General features: G+C 44.4%; 1 protein-coding gene across 2 annotated transcripts; it reads right to left on the reverse strand.

Moving 5' to 3' along the window:
- Positions 1–1,408: 1,408 nt before the first annotated feature.
- HYAL2 (hyaluronidase 2) lies at positions 1,409–15,124 on the reverse strand. Of its 2 annotated transcripts, XM_025166680.2 has the most exons (5): positions 14,976–15,108; positions 14,556–14,691; positions 11,797–12,766; positions 4,574–4,663; positions 1,409–3,587 (listed from the first exon to the last, which is right to left on the reverse strand). In XM_025166680.2, the coding sequence occupies exons 3-5, from the start codon at positions 12,721–12,723 to the stop codon at positions 3,183–3,185; spliced, it is 1,422 nt and encodes a 473-aa protein (XP_025022448.1). In that variant the 5' UTR covers positions 12,724–12,766; positions 14,556–14,691; positions 14,976–15,108; the 3' UTR covers positions 1,409–3,182. The 2 variants fall into 2 exon arrangements, with proteins under 2 accessions (XP_025022448.1, XP_007420723.1); XM_007420661.3 differs by lacking the exon at positions 14,556–14,691 and having other exon boundaries at positions 14,976–15,124.
- Positions 15,125–16,442: the final 1,318 nt, after the last annotated feature.

A 16,442-nucleotide genomic window follows, 5' to 3' on the forward strand; every position in this document is an offset into this window, starting at 1 on the left:
AAATCAGTGGCACAGAAAAAAAGGAAATAAGTTGTTAACTTTTTGTATCGCTGCCTTTTTATTCATCATGTTAATCATTTTAGGTTTCTAGCACTTCTCCTTCCACTCTGGTTCTCCTTCCACTCTCATTAAGACTGAAGTCCGTGAAGCATCAGAATTTCCTTGAGCATGCTCCAAGAAGCCTTTTTATAATACCGTGATGTGCTTTACCAGTAAAGTGTGCACAAATATAAAAAAAGTTTTTTCCAAGCCCTATTCAGAATGTTCCATTGGAACATTTTCAATGGGTTTGTTCCCACACACAAAAAAGAATTCAAAATATTTCAAGTGTTCTACCATAAAGAACTTAAAATATGTCCTTGCTCCTTAGTTACTATTGTTTATCTTAAAGTTATCAGAATAGATGTGGAAGTAGTCCATGTTGACTGTTACATGCCACCCAACCTACAGAAAGGTTGGCCAAGGGGATTATTTTAATTTGTAAAAGTCCCATTGCAAACAATAGAAACAAATGTTAAGCAAGCTTTTTATTCTGAATTCTCCTTATTACCTATAGTGAAATATGGAAAGAGAGTTGAATAAAATGGCCACTTGTAGCTTTAAGTGTTTCAAGCTTGGAATATTTTATATACCTCTATTTATCACTGCAAGAAATGAATAATGCAGAATCGACCAAGAAACATGCAGCCAAAGATCAAGAGATGTGCTCTTAGAACCATTATTAGATCAAGATGTTTTCTGCCAGAAGCAAAGTAGAAAATGTCCTCACCCCCACCCCATCCCATCTGTGGTCCAGCTGAGATAGCAGCACCTAGCCAATCTTGGCTGATCTTAGACAAAGTAAGCAGGATTGGACCTTGTTAGTATATGGATGGAAAACCACCAGGAAATCCCAGGTCTGTAAACTAAGTTGGGAGGCTGAAAATATGCCCTGGGAGAAGACAATGGCAAAGTAATTCTGTGTTGTTACCAAACAAAGTAAATGGACATCAAGAGGAGTCAACCCCAATTTGAAGGCGTTTTCATTTTCTTTATTCCATGAATAGAAGCCAAGTGGTCTGGCATTTATCTCATGGCCAAACCGCACAGTATGTCAAATACACAGTTGCCCTACTTTTTATTTTTGGTAGAGTAGGTATATAAAAGCCTGATCTAGATCAGCACGATTCCTATCAGGATAAGGAAACCTAAACTTTTCTACTTTAGCCCCTTTTATCTAGAAAAACTCACACACTTATTACCCCATGACAATGTTTAAGTCTCCATTGTCAGATTTTTTTGCCTCCCCCTGTCCTCAAGGGAGAGGTGCCTGTCATAAATAAAGAGGCAAAGGGGGAAAATCAGACTGCTTTATCCCCTTCTGCATGAAGTGATCCTGACCCACATTAGATTACAACACACTTCTACAAACGTTTAAAAACGGACAATTTTTATTACTGTGCTTATTATTTTTGTGGTTGATTGCTGAATGTTATATGAATCTGCATTTTTTTACTTTGTATAATTGAATTATTTAAAGAGTAACAAGAAATGGAAGGAGACCTGCACAAATACGTATTTTACTTTTGGGATAGTTTAGGACTTCAGTGCTGCCTTGGAGAATAGCAGGCTACCTTCGAGCAGAAGGCAAGTTATGTAGTGTCTCCACGTATTCTTTATTCTGAAAAAATCCCCCACTAGGTCTTGGTTTGTTCCTCCTTATGGGATGTTGAGGGAGTGTCTGTATTTTGCCAAATGGCCGGGCCCGTTCTGCTAAACTTTGGGGCCTACCTAAAAGATAATAACAGCAAAATGCCAGCTGTTCTTCACCAGGAAGAAGTATGTTGGGCTTGAGGTTGAAAGAAAGGAAAGTTCCCTCTCCTGTTTTTCCTGCATGAGACGCACAGGCCCATGAGAGCAGCCTAGCCTTGCTAAAGAGGGTAGTAAACTGACTCCATGACAAGGAGCAGGAACAACTGGGCAAGGGGATCGCTAGCTCAGTGCTGCTCCAGAAGGAGGCAGGTGAGGCCCCCTTCTCACTCCCTGACCAAGAGAGAGGCAGAGGTCATACTTGATCTTCGTCCCTCTGGTCACAGCAGAGACAAGGGCCTTCTGTCTGAAGCCCGGGCCGGTTGGTGTTCTCCCTATCTTGAAATCAGCACCATCGAGGGACCATGTTCTGTGACAAAGACAAGAAGTCTTGCCCTGGGGAAGTCGTGCAGAAAACAGGCCAAAACCATGATTGCAAACGGGAGGCTGCTTCCAGCTGGAGTCTTATTCTTGGCAGAGAGTAAAAGGGAGGAAGAGTGCCAGGGCAAGTGGCAAGATTTCTTCACACAGTACAAAACACACATGATTTTCTCTGTGTCTCTTTAATTCTGAGGTAAAACTTTTTGGTTTTCTTGTAAAAGATGCAGGCTTCCAAGTTGGCAGTGGCCACAGGTGGACCAGGCATGTTTTTCCCATGAATGGCCTTATCTGGCCATTAAAAAAATGCATTGCCCACCCCACCAGTCAGCAAAGAGTGATTTCCCAGCTACCCTCCCACGTAATCCCCCGGATTCACCTCCTTCTCTACCACCTACCTAAAGAGACAGGTAACAGCAGCAATTTTCCTTATTACAGCAGCTCCATGAAACCTCCCACGCCTGTGCTTCAAGGTCCCATTGCTTGTGGCTGTGCCCCATCCCTCCCTAAAACAGAAGAGCCAAGCACCCCCTTCCCAGTCCTCAATCAGAGTATCGATGAAGGACTGGATGCAGGCATTCAGACCCTGTAGCCCCGGCCCCAGGTCCCTTGTCTGACCCCCTCTTGTGGGTGGCTGACCTAAGGCATCCTGTGGGTTCCCAGGGTGAAGAAGCCACCAGGCAGACCAAGGCAAAAGCCAGAGGGGAGGTCATGCCCCATGGAGCGTCCTGCCTTTGCCAGTCTCTAAAACTACCCTTTCTTCCAGCTGTCCAGCTCTCTGAACAGAGGCACTCTCAGTGGTTAGAAAGGTCCTTTCTCTTTTGCCTCATGAAGGGCCGGTGGCGCAGATGGGAGAGGTAGAGCAGTCTCTTAAAGAGGATGTCTGCTACATTACTGCTAAATAGAGATATAAGAGGGAGAGGCCCCTTCTTCTCCCTTGCCTATTGCACTGCCTCTCCCACTGTTCCAGGCACCAAGAATTCCCTTGCACCCCCAGATTCCACTGGAGAGGTGGCCTAGTGCAAACAGACCAGAAGGAAGACAGTCACCAGCAACTGGAGTCCAAGTGTGTAGGAAAGGGAGGGGCCGCCCCCGGGTGGGTTCAGCTGCTTCTCGCACTGTCTCCCACGCCACCCCTGGTAACAATGGCATTGGAAGTGGGTTTGTAGGAAGAAAATGTCCGCCTGAGAGAGCTTCCCTTTGGCCCCCAGAAGTGGCTTTGGATGCCTGGACTCATTCCGGTAGATCTGGAAGCTGTCTGGGTTGAGATGCAGAAAGACTTTGGCATCACTTTCTTGGCGCCGGCAGCGGCCATGGCCCCTGCAAAGAGTCTGGCTGCAGAGCTCAGCTGCGGTTGTCACATTGATGATGTAACGGCCAAGAGGTTCTTCTATGTATTTTTTAATCATTTGGCAAGTTTCCTACAGAAGAAGAAAGTTCAGATGAGTAACAGACATGAGAATGCAGGAAACAGGTCCAACTGATAAATGATTTGTTTGACAGATGCCATCAAAATGTTCATACATCCAATGAAAATGGGAAGGATCAAAGGAGATCCACAACACTGGAAAAGTAAAACCCTGTCGACAATATAAGAAGGGGAGACCAATATTGGAGAATACACAGTGACGACAAAACTAATTAACAATTCAGGCAGGAATGGCTCCCTTACATACTGTGTATCACACAGCAAGGCAGGTTTAGGTATTTACAATATGGATTTTAAGGAGAGATCAATTAAAAATATTAGGTGAAATGATTCAGATAAATATAAGCAACAATCTCCAATATTCCAAGTAAAGTACAAATACTTAAGTAGTGATTAGTGGTTAGGGACAATGAAAGGGAAGGGAAAAATGAGCAATTGAAAGTTCCTCCTTACGATGTTTTTTGTTTTACTTTTTTACTTTGTTTCAGTATCTCTTTTTGTATCCTTATTCTTTACTAACAGCTTGAAGAATGTAAATTAACTCTATGTTCATAATAAAGTTTCATATTTTAAAAAAGAAAAATAGCTACCAATTAGTTTCCAGTTCAGGCACTGACTGAATCCAGATCTTAGCTTTAGAGATGACTACTGTAACTCAAAATACCAATTATGATTCGCTTACTCATCTTTACTGATTTCCTATATCCTTCCAGAAATTTGCAAAACCCATCTCTTAGTGAGCTCAGTTACAACCTGTCCAAGCAGCTTTGCACACAATAACTAGACTGAGAACAAGTTAGAGAGGCACTGCTAGGGTAGCCTCCTGATAAAGCAAACAGGACCTGACATGCTCCTAACAGAAAAGAGATCAAACGTTTGTTCAAGAGATCTATGGGAAAACTACTGCGTGTTAGGCTTGTTTTAGCATGAGGTCATTCACAGCAGGAATGTGGGAGAGGGAGGGAAAATAATACACACCTTATTTCCAGTGTTTTCAGCATCTCCCCAGAAGATAGCACCAGCTGCCCCCAAAGCAGCACTCTCACCTATGGTGGAAATCAGGTCTGTCTGGAATGAAATGCCCAGGAAGAGTTACAGTCTATAAGTACTGAAGTTGGCCAACGTTAGATAATTAGTAGAATGTTTTCAGCTCAGAATGGATACAAATAGGTTCTTAACCATTACTATTGATTATATATAAAAACAAATAATACTTTAAAGACGGACCTAAATCTTTAGCGAATTAGACAGGTCCATTTATTATTTAAAACATCGGAAGACTGAAGCAATACATTTCTGGCAAAATCATAGCACATGTGTCATCTCCTGAATAGGAAACAGAACAGACAGGATGTGTCTTTTCCCTTCATAAAATCCTTAGCCCAATTACTTTTCTAGACCATAGCCCTATTCCAGAACTTTATTGGTCGTCCTGTATTTTCAAGTAATATAACTTTATCTAGCAAGTAGCTTTCTAAATTGACTGCAGCAAGCAACTTACTTGTTTTCTTTTGTATTCTGACACAACTGCCAGGAGCCCCCAATGGTTAACATCAACAAGAACATTACAAATATAAATATTAAACTCATAAGAACAGCAATACTCTATAATATCCAGTGGCATCAACCCATCATCCTTCAACACACTGGAAGTGTTCAGTTTTCATCAGCTTCCAGAAAGGATGAGCACTGACTGGGTTCCTTAAAACATGGGGCACTACTGAGAAACACTGTTTACTACCCCACCCCCATCTCCCCCAAATGGGGCACCCTTAATAATTTTATGGAAGCACACTCCTTGGGTGGGTTGATTCCACTTGTCAGTTGTGAAGGTACCTAGGAATACCCAAACTGTGTAGGCATCCTACTGGCAGCCAATGGAGGGCCAACAGCACAGGAGTCACATGGCTCTGGAGAGTCTCATTCACCAGGAAGTGAGCAGCTGAATTTGGAACCAACTGCAATTTCTGCTGGTCTTCAAAGGCAGCCCATATAGAGCACATTACAGTAGCCAAATTATATGGTGATAAGGGCATGAGCTACAGTTACCAAAGCCTCAACTGCAACTGGTTCATCAGCCAAAGCTGGATGATGGCCCCTTAACCAGAGCCTCTATCTACCCATATAGCATAGCTATAAGTCCAAGAGGAATCCCAAGTCATGGACCTGCTCCTTCAGGAAGAGTGCCATTCCATCTACAGTTACAATCAGAGGTTGCAAATAATCTCCTTTGAACAACAACACCTCTGTCTTGCTAGAGGTAAACTTCAGCCTCCTTTGCTCCATCCAGCCTTCAGATACCAAGTCAAGGCTTTCACAGCATCCAATGGAGATGCAGAGCTATAACATCAGAGTACTGATGATACTTGACCCCTGACTGACTGTCCCAGGGGTTTCATATAAATATTAAAAAGCAGGGCAGGGGGAAGAGAATCAAACCCTGGGGCACACCACAGGTAAGCATCTGCAAGCCTGATGGCTGCTTACTACCATACCAGAAAGAAATGGAACCATTCAAAAACAGTGTTCCTGACTTGTAGCACTTGCAGATACACTGTAAAGATACCATAGTCAATGGTATGAAAAGCTACCAAGTGGTCTAACAGGACCAAGTTGGATGCATTCTCTCATCAAGATTTCAAGACAGATATCCACTAGAGTCCATGCTATTTTCCTCCTGTGCCCAGGCCTGAATCTGGGCTGAAAGGGGTCCTAATAATCCATTTCATTTAGGGTGATCTGTAAGTGATGCCCCACCACCTTCTCAACCATCTTCTCCAAAAAGGGAAGGTTGGAGACAAAGTAATAGTTGTCCAAAATGACTGGACCAGGGAAGGATTCTTAAGGTAGGATATACCACTATCTTTTTCAAGGTAATTGGCATCAGTCCTTCCCCCAAAGAGATATTGACTATCTCTTGAGCCCAGCATGTCCCATTCGCTCATCCCAAAAGGAGCCATGAGGGGTGTAAGTCTAAACCACAGGTGGAAGAGCTTATGTCAAGGATCACCCTGTCCACCTCATCATAATACAGACTAAAGGGAATCCCAGGAAATGTCTCAAGATGTCACCTCAGTCACCAGATTCTGCCCATGAAGAGTCAAGGCTTTGGCAACTCTGAGAGACTTTATCAGCAAAATATTGTGCAAACACATCACAACAGCAAGGTGATCCTTCCCAGCAAGGTTCAAGCAACTGTAAACAAGGCTACTGGAGAGCAACTGACATTTTCCCACTCTTATTGCCACAATGTAGGCTCACACATGAGCTTGTATCCATGCTCAGTGAGTTTCACTTTTTATCATTCTTCACTAGCATTCCAGACATCACTTCACTTGCTTGTCTCCTACAGGTAAGCAGCTCCCCAGGATCATGACGACAGGGGGAAATCATACCAAGTGCCTGGGTTCCTTCCTGTTTCCAGGAGTCTACCAGGTACTTGATGAATCAGTCTTCCTGATTATAGGTTATAGGTCCCTCCACTTTGCAAAGGTTCAAAACTTACTTGGAAGAGTGTGACCACTGCAAAGGACCACCCAAATGTCCTTCATATTCAAGTCACAAACCAACTGCTCTGAGGCAAAGGTAAGATTGAATATATGTCTGACTCTGTATGTGGGCCAGAGATAATCAGAGAGAAGCCCATAGTTGCTATAGAGGATTGAACTCCCAAATCTTCCCCAAGGAATAGAGATGAAAGTCCCCAACATTAAAAGATGGGTGGACCCCAAAACCTGTCTGGCTTACTACTCTTATTCAACCCACACTCTCTACTACATCCCTTCCTTCACTTTGTGAAGCACACTCTGTCTCTCACATGGACTGGTAAATCCTTGGTGACCCTCATGGTACCTCTACCCAAGCAGAAATTCACTCCCAGGGCATTTGATCTAGTAGCGCCAGCCTGGGCCCACTGGATTTGCCAGGATACAGTGGCAAGACCTATAGTATCTGCAAAACAGCCTTTAGTTAGACCCTGATGCCTGCACTCTTCAATTGCTCACTGTTCTAGCCTGACAACTTAGAGTAGCTGTCAACAAAAATCAAAGAAACCTAGCAGCAACTTGATGGCAGAGGGGATCAGAAGCAAAGCCAACAATGAGAACTTCTCCCAGATGAAAGTAACATTTTTCAGTCTATTGCCAATGAATGCATTAACCAGACACCCTTTCAACCTTTTGCTTTCCTCCTTACTTCCAGGTCATAACTTATCCTTCTACTAAGCCAGATATGCTAGTAATTCTTCACGGTACTGAGCTACCCTGATCCATCCACTGGTGACAGGAAACCAGTTTTACTCCCAAGAAGGAAGTTGTCATACTGGATTTATCAAATTCATTTTGACTGTTAGATGCGCCCATATTGGTCCAGAAGCCAAAAGGAGAATTCTAGGTATGATTCTCTTTCAGGCTCAACATTTCACTCACTAACAGAACTCATCGGCTACCACTGGAAGTCAGAGAACAATGACCAGTCTATAGATCTGTCCACCTCCACACTTGCAGAGATGCTGTCAATCTGAATGTGAACAGCTGGTAATATTCAGCCACCAGAAACTGGAAAGTAATGTGTATTACCTTGCCATGACAGTTTATTACCCATATAGATCAATCCACAGGAAGTGGGATGGAAGAGGGAGAATGGATGGATCTTGTAAATTAAAATTGTGTTTCTTTTGCTGTCACAATGGCCACACAACCTTCCTAAGTGAATGAATGCAGCTTGGAACATAGCTTGGGAACTGAGAAGGAGCCACTGCTCAAAAGCAGAAGCAAAACCCAAAGAATTCAACCATGCATTTGATATTCCCCACTGGTTACCTGTTGATGCAGTTTCAAACTGTAGGTATACAAGTTGAACGGTACAGTAATTTGTGAAAGAAAAGCTTCTAGGTTATGGATAGGGATGGTGGATATTAAGTCCTTTCTGGAGATTAGTAGCCCTTTAGTCCCAAAGTGCTTAAAGCCCCAGTTTTGTCACCAACAACTCACCTAATTTGGGCTTGGATCAGCCTACTTCAGCCTGACTGCATTCGATGTACTGAAACTACACTTCTCAGAATTCAAAGGGTCCATACTCATAACTCTGGGTGTTGTTATCCTAACTAACTGAAAGGGCAACAAGTTGGGAAAAGCTGATTGAGCTGCTAGTTACCTTTGCCTAGGGAGTCTATTCATTTTTTCGCTTCATTGTACAGCTTGTCTTCAGAGCACTCCTTAGTACATCTCAATGACTTTCTAGTATCAGGGATTAAACACTTCCTCTTGCAAGCTTTTAAATCATAGGAGAAGCAGCACCATAAAAACCAAGAATGGTGGTTTTTGAGGCCCCAGACCCACTGCAGGCTGTAGTTCAACAGTGTACTGTTGCTAAGCATGGGAGAAATACAAATTATAGTAAGAAAGAAGTGCCCTAAGGTTACTACTGCATCTACTTATTTTAAAATAATGATCTGCACATTGCAAATGCAAGTCACTTACAAAGGAAATCACAGCTCTTTTAAGTCTACCTAGCTACAGCTAGTTTGTTTCAGTAACTTCCACCACAAACTTCATACATGCTGAGAAAAAGGAGAAATGATCTCAACTGATGTCAAAAGCATTTTTGTGCAACATCAAAAAGGCTGGAAGGAAAGTGTCCCTGCTCTCAAGAACCTCACCTGCCATTTCTCACAAGCCCAGGGAAGACAGGCCAGTTACGACACTTCTATATTTCCCCCCCCCCCCGACTCATCCTCAGAAAGAACCGGAGCCTCCAAGAGATTTAGGAACCCTAAAATAAGCTTAACAGAGTTCAAGAGGAGAAACAAAGTACTGTAATTCCCAAACTGTCCCAAAGACCCTAAGGATGAGGGGAGAGAGAAAATCCCGCCCCCCCCCGCATTCTAAACAGCTCCGGGCCACCAAAAGGCTGTTTGCTTCAGCCGTACCTGTCCTATGTGCGCTAATCCCAGTTAAAGGACCAGCTTAGATCACTATAGCTGCTTTTTCCAATGCTGTACTCAACTGTTTGAATTGGTTGGACATGAATCCAACTCAGTGGCTTCCTTCTTTTTAGGCAATCTTAATAGACTTCACAGTGCTTCAGATTTGAAGGCAAAAAGGTGCTTGAGAGCATGTGCAGCACTTCCGTAACATCTCTGTTACACCTGATGTGTAAATGTGTCTTTTCTGGGAATTACATGGTAATATAGAGGGCAGATTGAGGATCCTAGAAAGAGACTCAGCAATTTTAGGGAGTGGAAGATAGCAAGTATTGCACGGGTGCCTGTACCAACTCCAAAGCATCTTTTTGTCTACCAATCTGAAGTCCTGCATAGCTCCGGGGCTTAACACATGCACAGGGGAAGTGTGACAGGGATGCTGCTGCTGGATGTCTCAGTAATTTTTATATATATCAACTTGAGGCAGCTGGCATGGACCTCATCTCGCCAGGCACTAGCAGAAGGCAGCATGGGAAAATTCTGCTCAGCTCCTTGGGAATTGGCCAGTTGTTGGGGAAGGGGGCTCTAAGACCATCATATTTTGATGAACCTTCTGGGAAGGATGAGCTGATAATACCGAGCTATATTTCTTCCCTGCAAACTCACAGTAGAAAAGCTCCATGTCCCCAAGCTGTAAAAGACTGGTTGCAGAACAGATGGAATTTGGACAAGACAGCTGTTGCCAGTTCTAGGGCCTGGATTTGAGAGATATGCATATTCTGGGCAGGATCACCATACTCTTGAAAGACCAGATTTGCAGTTTGGTCTTGGATCCAGAATTGATGCAGATTATTTACAGGACTCCCTATGCCTGTTACATTCCACCACACAATCTTAGAACTTCTATGGGGGATCTTTCACAGGTTTACAGACAATAGATACTGTACCATTAACATCAACAGCTAATTCTGCCTTCTCCTGAAGGGGTACAGACCATGGAACAACTTGCCACCGTAGTTTCCCCCCCCCCCCCATTTTGGAGGAAGTTTAGCCAGTCGTTTTAGAGGTTTATTGATTAAACTTCAATTATATTTATCGTATATGAATATTTGTTACCCTACTTGGAACCACAAATAGGAGTGGGGCAGCCTATGTATTTTAACATTAACTAAGTACATAACTCTCCTAAATCAGTGCAGATATAATAAGGCCCAGCTAATAGACCGAAGCAGTTGGCCTCTCCACATTACCCCACAAACTTCTTGGAATTCCATTAGGGCCACTAATGGAACTAATGATGAGGCCAGTTTGTTTCCAAACCAGTGTTTTTTTAGAATTAAAAGTGCTGATGTGTTCTGTTTCCCATTAGGCAGCAAAACATCAGGAGGTATATTACACATACAGTATATCTGGTGGGAGAAAACCTGGACCTGACCGAGCTGTGATATTACACCTATCAATAAAATAACCTTTGAAATGTTAACTTTTCAAGAACTGCCAGGTAAAAAAAAAAAAGCTTCTCAGGGCGGCCCAGAGCATTAAAAATGGGTGTTATGCAAAGCACATGGATATGAACATATTAGAATATCAAAGATTATTTCCGTGTGTGCACACGCACAGCACCTTGGTAGTGGTCCCAGACCATATATACATGGAGAACCAGGGACAACCTTCAGAGCAGCTACTCGGAGCCTCCTGGAGGATGTGGCTGTTTTAACACTTTGAGTAAAGATGCTTCACATGTACTAACACACTTTGCAAAGTACCGTTCCTAATGTCTTGCATGGAACTAGTTTTCAGTTATTAGACTAGGTTCTACACAATGACTGGGTTTATATATCACACTAAACCATAATGTGATTTGTTGATTTTTTAGCTTAGCTTACTTGGGAGTCCAGCAAATTGTGGTTTATATGTGATTTAGCATGATGTATGAATGCACTTAATTATAACTTATTCAACAAGCCATAGTTAAGCAAACAATGGATTAACTTGATGCAGCAACCTAGTCACAGTATCATTCATCAAATCAAAAGCAGCCCACTAGCTAGATTTTGTGCCAGCCCAGGTGCTGGACAATTTTTCAACTCAGTCCCCATTTTTGTCTGCGCAGAATGGCAGTAAAGCAGGCAAGCATAATGAATGTGAGTGCATTCTACACCAGGTAAGTAGCCTTTCAGTTGCATCAGAAGTTGATTAGCCCTGTCCTACAGATGCTGCTCAAGAGTCCCAATTTCTTGATTAACATTTCTCTGTTCTGACAAGAAAGCAATCTTACCTCACTTAAAACATCCTGCGTATGGCTATAGGTGGGCCTGGTGTAGACGAAGACAGGTAGAGCATAGTTATCGTGATGTTGTTGAGAAATACGAAGGGCTTCTTTTACTCGAGACCTCACAAACTTGCGGCCATTCATGGTGCTGGCCAACACGTGCTCCAAATAAATGGAAGGAAAAAGAGCAGTGCTCTCCTTCCAGAGCCAGGCCAGATGATCATTCCGTGTCTTCTCTACATCAGGACAGTGACCTGTGTAACTATCCTGGTTCTTGCTGTAGTCATGGTTATAGCAGTCTGGGAAGAGGTAGTAACCCCAGAGCTGTCGGGGACGAAAGCTCTTGGCACGTTGCAGAGTCTCCCTCATAAACTCACAAGCTGATGACTCAAATTCATACTGGGCCACCTTCTTCAACTGGTCTTCTTGCAATCTAGGATGCCGAGCCAGCACGAGCTTACGAGAAGCATTCCGGTAAATGTCTTTGGTCTGCCAGTTTCGGATCCAGATGGGTCTCCACTCTTCCCAGTCAATGACTGCCAGTCCCTCCTTTGTATCAGAGCGGATGTATTTCTTAATGCCGTCTGTTAACCGGTCCAGATGCTCCCGCAAACTGCTGTTTTGTGGGACACCCCCATTAATAGGCACTTTGTTCCCATCATAATAGGGATAAAGGCCCAAGCGTTCTTTATAAAAAATGGTCAAGTTTTGGTCCACAAAGCCCTCATTAGGTGAGGCTTGAACATCAAAAATACTGAAGTCCAACTGAACCTTGAACCGAGGCTCACAGTCCTGGGTTGGTGCATTCCAAGCCACAATGAAGGGCCTGCGGGTGAAGATGGGGGTAAAAGCAGGCTTCTCATACTGCCCAGGAGCACCAGCCACAGCTAGGAACATGAGCCATAGTACTGCCAGTGCATTGCCTCCCTGCATCCTCTCCAAGTCTCTTAAAAACAGAATGATGGCAGATTAAAGCCTGCAAAGAAAAGGAGGGTTGGAGAAAAAAGAGAAGATGTGTTATTATCAGCCTTTCTCAACCTGAACTATGGGAATAGGATCCTGAAACATCTGAAAAGCTTGAGGTTGGGGAAGAAAGTCCTGAAACAAAGTAAAAACACATCCCTCTTGAGTAATGGAATTTCTAGTCTGTACTATTAACCAGGCAATGTTTATTATTTCTTTTTTGAAGAATTCCTCAAATTGAACTTGAATCTCTTCCACCAACAATAACCTTTTACTGTTTTCAAAAGAGGTGGGGAAACCCTGACTTTCTTAATTTGGGATGTAAAATGGAGACCTGAAACACCCACATCGTGATGTACCTAACATTCTGGTCTACTCTCATTTACAAAGTTTGTAGCAGAGCTGGGAAATTATTGTTTAGTGCTAGAATTCCTACTCCAAAGCCTAGTCTTGCAGGATTTTATCTATCTAATAGCCAATATTATTTTACTTTTCCAGCAATGCCAGCAGTTCAAACAGCTGTTATAATCCTTGGAAGACCTGTCAGAATCTATCTGCTCTTTGCCTGAGGCTAGAACAATTTCCACATAGCCTAAAGGAAGGATGAACAAAAGCAAATAACCAGCAGTAAACACTGCAATCATATTCATTTCTCCTCCCTGAAGCCTTAGGACTCAGAGTATATGACATGCATGTGGAAAACTAGTATATCCCCTTAACAATTTCAGGCCCACCAGTAATGCAGCTACACTTCTCAGGGCATAGTCTTGTTCTGCCTCCCAAAGGGACCTTCACTAACTCAGGGTCATTATATGAGCATCCAAATTGTACAAGAAGCACCATGGACCTCTGTAGATCAGAGTGCAAAGAAACAAGTTAATCAGCTTGATTCTGGCAGAGGACATGCTTTCTTCAGAGTACTAGGGCAATGAGAAGACTCCCAGGAAGACTTGGATTTCAGTAGAATCTGGGTGGAATGGTTGTAAAGAATTCTATGGAAACTATCCCAAAACAGGGATAGTTTCCATACAACAGTGTTTAAACTTTTTCAGGACATGGAGCCTGTTTAAAAAAAAAAAACACTAGAACCCCAATCAAGAAGCAAAACTCTAGTGATAGAAATGGGTTGCATTTCAGCAAACTTCCTCCCCATCTCTCAAGGAAGCTTAGGGTTCTATGGAACACAGTTTGAAAAACTGTACATTGACAAGGTGTCCCCCTCAAATTTCTGTAACTGTTGAAAGATCCTTTAACTTCAGTTAAAAAAAATAACAGCTTGATAGAACCACATCTCAAGTTGGTTTAAAAAAGTCACCCCTTGTTCCAGAAGCCTTTCCTGTTCTAGACCTTCAGCTCCTACCCTACTGCTTGGTTAATGAGAACCAAGGTAGCTTTAAACTTTGCGAGCAAAGGAGCTCCGAAAGTTGCTTTCTTTGGTGGAAAAAGAAAAGAAAAGAAAAGAAAAGAAAACCCTATCAAATAACAGGCGAGAGGAAGGCGCAGGGGGAAAATGTGGATGTCAGCAACTGCTGAACTAACAAAGCCACCACACAAGAGCGCTGGCCCTCGGGAGCGCTCCTGAAGCAACCAGGCGAGAGACGGCGGCCACAGCAGAGGGGGAAAAACGCAGCTGAAAGGAAAACGACAACGGCGCAAGCCGGATCGGAGAAGCGCATCCCCACGTGCTTCCACAGCCACTACAAGGTCTAGAGTCCTCCGAGTTCCGAGCGAGCGAAAGCGATCCAACTCGCCCCTGAAGTCGGGGCTTGAAACCGGCACTGAGGTTCAGCCGAGATACCAACCAGATTCCTCATCCCACGAGATTCAAGCGGGACCCAGAGGAGGGGCTGGGGAAAAGTTCAGGGAGAAGTTGTTTCTCCGTTCACTGGCGCGGCTTTCCGGGAGCGAGCAGGCATCTCACCAACTGGGCTAGGAGATCTGCCAAACCAAAAGCAGAGAAAGGGATCTGCAGCCTCGCAGGAAACTCAGCCCTCCACCGACGAGCTGAGGGATTCCCGAAAGGGCCAGCTCTGCAGGGTGAAGCACCTTAAAAGCGATTTCGGAGCACCCACGTTAAACACCCACACCCCTCTTTCTTCCTCAGCTTCAGCCATTCTTTGCCCATCAAATGGCCAGCCAGCTCTGGATGCTCCTTCCGAGTAGCTTCTCCGTAAGTGCCCCCCCCCCGAATTTCGCCCGGCCTTCCCCTCGTAAGAACTCACCTGGATACTTAACTCATCACCCCCCTTGCCAGCTTAAGTACAATATCCTCGCGGGCACAGACCAGTCGGGTCTTAAAGGGACCATGAGCGCGGTACCACCCACCCTCTTCTCCGGCGCCTCAGCGTTTCCTTTAAAAGATCGGGGTGGGGGACGGAACGATGACGAGTTGAAGACGGGGGGCCAGTCCCTCATCCAGGGAAAAGTTCATTCCAGCAAACTGCTCTGGGTGAATTATTGGAAAGCGAGAGAAGAGGGAGAGGCAGCATCTGTTGGAACCTTGACTTATCGCGGTCAGCTATAAATACTACAATACATACGGAGGCATATATGTCTGCTGGATCGGAATGCTTCCCCACCTACTGCGGTCACTTGGTATAATCCAGCTACTTTTTGTGCGCCAAGTGTGGCTTGCCTCTTAAAGAAACACGAGTAGTTTTTCTTGGACGGAGTAGCCGGTAAGAGGCTCCGACGTTCGTGGCGGCCGTTGTGTTTGCCCTTCTCCGCTTCCGTAGAAAAAGCCAGCAGTAAGATATAAAGTCCTACAGCTGCTCTTCTCATGGGTTGCTTAGGGGTATGTGTGATTACGAAATTGCCCGAGGCACAGCCCCCGAAGTTACTGTTCTGACAAGGAAGCTGCCAGCGCCTCTTCCGTGTGCAAAGTACATTTCCAAGCGGAATGACCAGAGTGGTCCTTACTCATATTTGCAAATAGAAAAGAGGCTTCTAGATCACGGGGTGTGATATACTTTAGGGCTCGACGCATCCCTGACTGGCACTTGGAATTAGAAGGCTGCAGGTAGGGCGTCCTTTTAGCAATCCTATAAAGCTACTTTCCCCCAAAGTTCTGGGGCTGCAGCTGTGCTCCTTCCCAGCCATTGGACAACTGGGAGGACCCAAGGATGGGAAGCGAAGGCTGCGGAAACGTCGGCCTGTTTTGTCGTTCCCATTCTTGGGTAAGAAAGTAGCTGGAACTGGAAGATGATGGTTTAGTCCGCAATACATTCACTCAACTCACCCAGTTTCCCAGACTACCTTGTGGTGCAGTGACTTGTGCAAGCATGGCTAATGGGATGGTGCAGGTCAGGTAGTGGGTTTCTGGTAAGGGAGAAATCTGCCTCTCAGACTTGCTGATTCATAGTTATTACTCATCCCTAACCGGGCACCCACCAGATATGTTGCCCTGTCATGCCCTTCATCTCCCGCCTGCTCTCTGCCAGAACTGAAGGTTGCAGGCCAACACTTGGAGAAAGTGCTTGCATGTGGAAGGCTGCGTTACAGAAAGCAGAGACAAAACAGAGACTCTGTTCTGAAAAGCGTAATGAAGTGGAGGAGTGGGGTAAGTCTGGGGTTTTAGGAAGAAGAGAGGCTAACTGAAGCATTAAGCTGTTTTTGTTTCCACCAGATCTTGGGAGCCTCCTCTAGCAAGAAGAGCTGTGCCAGCCTTGAAGAAGGCCTGCTGGCTGGCC

Source organism: Python bivittatus, unplaced genomic scaffold, assembly GCF_059951505.1.
Source record: "Python bivittatus isolate LINGU-HERP-01145 unplaced genomic scaffold, Pbiv_v1 ctg000080_np1212, whole genome shotgun sequence".
Lineage (NCBI taxonomy): Eukaryota > Metazoa > Chordata > Lepidosauria > Squamata > Pythonidae > Python > Python bivittatus.

Coding starts and splice junctions, on each gene's coding strand:
- HYAL2 (XM_007420661.3), bottom strand. CDS start 12,723: ATGCAGGGAGGCAATGCACTGGCAGTACTATGGCTCATGTTCCTAGCT. Junction 4,664..11,796: donor CGCAGGATGTTTTAAGTGAG/GTAAGATTGCTT, acceptor ATTTCATTCCAG/ACAGACCTGATTTCCACCAT. Junction 3,588..4,573: donor CTGAAAACACTGGAAATAAG/GTGTGTATTATT, acceptor CTTCTTCTGTAG/GAAACTTGCCAAATGATTAA.